At 51.9% G+C, this 4,138-nt stretch overlaps 1 protein-coding gene across 2 annotated transcripts; it reads left to right on the top strand.

The window, feature by feature from the left end:
• The first annotated feature begins 2,208 nt into the window (after window positions 1-2,208).
• Pvrig (PVR related immunoglobulin domain containing) lies at window positions 2,209-3,756 on the top strand. 2 transcript variants are annotated; one of them, XM_075956974.1, is made up of 5 exons: window positions 2,209-2,324; window positions 2,413-2,772; window positions 2,850-2,973; window positions 3,054-3,111; window positions 3,325-3,756. In XM_075956974.1, exons 1-5 carry the CDS (start codon window positions 2,264-2,266, stop codon window positions 3,475-3,477), a joined length of 756 nt encoding a protein of 251 aa, XP_075813089.1. In that variant the 5' UTR covers window positions 2,209-2,263; the 3' UTR covers window positions 3,478-3,756. The 2 variants fall into 2 exon arrangements, with proteins under 2 accessions (XP_075813089.1, XP_075813088.1); XM_075956973.1 differs by having other exon boundaries at window positions 3,054-3,756.
• Window positions 3,757-4,138: the final 382 nt, after the last annotated feature.

Genomic DNA, 4,138 nt, shown 5'->3' with positions numbered 1-4,138 from the left:
CCCTGTGTTTGGACCTCAGCAGCTGAGTCTTATTAAGACCACTGCCTGGTTTTCTCTCTGCATGAGGTCAAGCCATCAGACAGAAAGCACAAGGACACCCAGGAAAGAACTGGTTACTTTCGCAAGGAGACCGGGTTGTGGTAGTCAGGGCTTCCGGTGGAAGCGGTGCCTTTGAGAAGACTTCCACATCTGAACTGAGAAGTTGGTTGATGCTCGTCCCGTCTGTCCAGGAAAGACCTGAATGCTTTGCGTGAATGAAAGAAGGAAAGAGGAGAGGAACTTGACCACTCCTAGGTGGAGGAGAAAGTTTGTTATAGATACATGGAAGAGCATAGTCAGAGGCAGGGACATCTGGGAGAGTTCTGAGTGGACATGGCCCTGAGCCTCATGAGGTGAAGGGGGAAGGGAAAGGGGAAGGGAGAGTGGGGCGAGGGGAGGGGAGGGAAGGGAAAGGAGAAGGGAAAACAGGGCGGGGGAGGGGGGAGAAACAGGTGCAGCATCCAGGAGGCCCAAAAAAGAGTAGAAGAAAAGGACTAGATAGACAAAATGGTTAGATTATATAGGGAAGGGCAGCCCAGCCCCTGGGCTAGAATTTAGGGTAGGGTTGGGTAAGCTAGTCAGGAAGGCCCTGTGATAGATAAGGACTGAGAGACACAGGGAGAACCTAGTGGTCAGGTCCACTTTGATAGATCAATGGACAGACATCTCAGCCATTTGCCCCAGGTCTGAAACCTAACAGCTAATAAGACAATTAAAGACAGCATTAAAACATTCTGAACGCTTGACAGTTTCAGAAGTTCCAACCAGTTAATTATCTAATTAGTCTTGCAGACGGTCAATGGAAGGTGCTGGGAATTTTCAAAACTTTTCTAACTTTGTTATGAGAACTTTCAAAGGTCCTGTGGCCTACATGGCTTGGCCTCTCTGAGGTAAGTCAGCTTTATCACATTCACTGATGACAGCAGGCCTCTGTCAGAAATGTCCTCTGGGCCTTAGATCAAAGGACGGAGAGAATGCTGGCCAGGCTGGGAACTGTGGGGGCAATGGCCTAGAGGCCACTCTGGTTGGCATCTATGAGGGCTGGTTTTTATGCTTGGAGAAGCAAGGGTGAAGTGGCAAGACAGTACTCAGATACTAAGCTGGGCTCTGGGGCAGACCTGGGATTCAGGTTCTCAGTACACAATGTTGTGAGCCTTGGATAGGGTCACCTGTCACCCCTGCATGGAGGCACCCTGGCCAGTTTGTGGCATTCTGTAAATGACCTTACACAGTACAGTAATTTGAAGCAACACTTGATGAAAGAAAAACAATTTTTGTGGGGCCACTCACTGCCTCTGTGACAGAATTCATAGGCAAAGGCCAACTTGTCCTTGGGACCTCCATCTTCAGCACACAGCATGCTACCACATAGGGGGTGGGGAGAGGCAAGAAGGGAGGCAGAACATGTCAGAGAAATGTCAAGCTTTGGCTCCAAGTGAAATAGGGGTGGGCAAGTGAAGGAGTGACCCGTGTGTTGTCTGGGTTACCTAGGCTGCTTCAGTGAAGCCAAGGGCAACATGGGATGACAAGCCAGCCAACTTGTCACTTCTCTCTTCCCAGAAGATGAGGACATAAATGGGTTGATGGTGGTAAGGGCGGCTGAGGGAAGTCAGCTGATTAGAATGGGAGTCAGCAGGATGGAGGAGATGAACAAAACGCCTCAGGTGACCATGCTTCAGGTCGAAGCAGCTCGAAGTCGGCTGCCAACAAGCAAGTGGCAAGTGAAGTCTCCCTTTGGGTTTCTGGGTGACATGGGACAGGAGCTGGGGAGGGACAGTGGGCTGCAGACTCAAACTGCAGACTGCTAGTATGTGATAAGGAGAGTGTGCTGGGTCATTCAGGCTGGCTCCTGGATGACTCTCCGGTGGCTTTCCTGAATGTAAGATCTTGCATTCTCCAGTAGCTCCATTCCCTGCCCCTTCCCTGGGTAAGGCTGGATGCCTCGGGAGCGGCCATGCACCCTCCTATCCCTGAGGCAAAGAGCTGACTGATGGCAGGAAGCCCTGCAGCTTCCCCACCATTGCAGATCCAAGAAGTGGCAAGCAAATCCTGATACTGTAACTTTAAGTGGGGGAACCTGCTACCCCGAGTTGATTACCTATAGGGCCTTCAAAAAGGAAATAGGGCTAGCTTGTGGGGAGCCACTGGTGTAACTCTAATTGCTGACACTGTGAAAACCATCTGCCATGAGAACAGGAACAAACAGGCCCTCCCTGAAACAGATATGGCCCAGGTCCAGGCCCTGGTCCTATTCTCATCGCTGCTGACCCTCTGTGACTCTAAAGGTGAGTGGAGAAGCCAGAGAAATGCAGAGTCATGGGGGAGGAGACACTGTGGGGACACAGCCACTGACTTTCCTGTCTTTGTTCTCAGGGAGCCCCGTGGTGTGGGTGCGAGTCCAAATAGAGGCCCCCAAACTCCCATCCCTCTCCCTCTCAGTTCACTGTGGGGTCTTAGGAACCAACATCATCTCTCTGGTAACAGTGAGTTGGGAAGGATTTGTTGATGCCCGAATGACCAAACTAGCCGTGTTACATCCAGAACTTGGCACCCAAAAGTGGGCCCCTGCCTCCCAGGTCCGCTGGGAAACCTTAAATAGCATCTCTCTCACTCTGACCCTGGAACAATCCAAGGCAAGAAACCTCCTGGCCAACACCTCATTCTGCTGTGAGTTCGTTACCTTCCCTCAGGGTTCCAGAGCTGCCTGTGGAGACCTGAATAGCTCAGATCCAGGTGTGTCTGGGGAAAGATGGGAGACAGGGAGGACCTTGACACTGGCCTCCCATCTTGATACCTTTCTCTGTTTCTAGGAGTCTCTACCCCAACTCCAGGCCCCATTCTTCAAGGAGACCTGACCAGGATCTTGGGAACCTTGGGGGTTCTCTTATTTGGTTTCATCTTTATACTCTGTCTCCTGCGGCGGCAGAAGTGTTGGTGAGAACAGGCCCAGTAACATTCCCACACTGCTTGGCTAGCTGCCCTCTGCCCCTGATTCCTCCTCTTCTGTCTCCCAGGTGTTTCAGTAACTTTCAGCCGTCCTCCACCAGCACCCAGGCACAGATGCAAACGCAGGTGAGCCTTGAAGGACGGTTTCTGGAGCGGGGTACCAGCTGTGCCTCACAGCCTGCCAGCCAAGCATCCCTGGCTGCTCTCTACCCACCACCACCCGATTCAGCACCTCTGTGTGAGGCTATGGTCCACCATGACCAGCACCTGCCCCAGTATTCATCCCTCTTCCCCAAAGACCAGTACCAACCAACGAACCCCCGCTGCCTGTCTCCTCAGCTTCCCTGGTTGGCCTCTGCGCGTGGCAGCTTCATCTCCACTGAGAATGGACTGTATGCTCTGGCCAGAGAAAATCTTCCCCACCCCGTTCCTGACATCCTTGGTACCACCGACTGTCTGGAATACAGTACCCTGTGCGCGGGAACCCAATGACAGGCACCCTCAGTCTCCTCCAGGCCTTTGGGAGATCCTTTTGCTGATGTCTTTATCCTGGACACAGGCCTCTTCATAAATCTTGTTTTATTTTTCGGCCTCTGATAAGAGCACATCCTGCTAGCTAGGATGTGGTCAGTGTGTGCACATATATGACCTAGGTGTGGGTGGAGGTTATGGCAAAGGCCCAGTTACATCCTGTTTTGCACAAATTTCCAACCCCCTCCAGATGATGTCTTTAATACTGTCATTAAAGTGATCATTCTGTTTGGAACTTTAGCTTTGTTTGGACTTTGCTGCTTTAGGAGGTCAGAGTCAGATTCAGTCTCTTGGGAGGAAGAACCCAGGTTGGAGCTAAAAGGAACTGGGACTGAGACCCAGGCTGAACCTGTGGTTGGTTCTTGCTGAAGGACACAGGAGAAGTGTCTCTTGGGCTTCAACCTCTGCTGTCTGACCTGGCCTCCTCATGATAGATTCCCTGTGTAGCTGGGGTGGAGCCTTAGTACCCTCTACTGGCCTCTACTATTGCTTCTCCAGGTCTTCTCTTATGAGCAGAGACCTGGACACTGCTGCCCACTGGCCACTCAGAGGCAGGCAGAGAGGCCTTGCAGACACAGGGATTGAACACAGGTTCATTCATCTCAAGTCGTTCCACCCAGTC

This window comes from Microtus pennsylvanicus, chromosome 1 (assembly GCF_037038515.1).
Source record: "Microtus pennsylvanicus isolate mMicPen1 chromosome 1, mMicPen1.hap1, whole genome shotgun sequence".
In the NCBI taxonomy this organism is placed as follows: domain Eukaryota; kingdom Metazoa; phylum Chordata; class Mammalia; order Rodentia; family Cricetidae; genus Microtus; species Microtus pennsylvanicus.
Note: the sequence above shows the minus strand (reverse complement) of the source record. Positions and strands in the feature narration are given on the sequence as shown.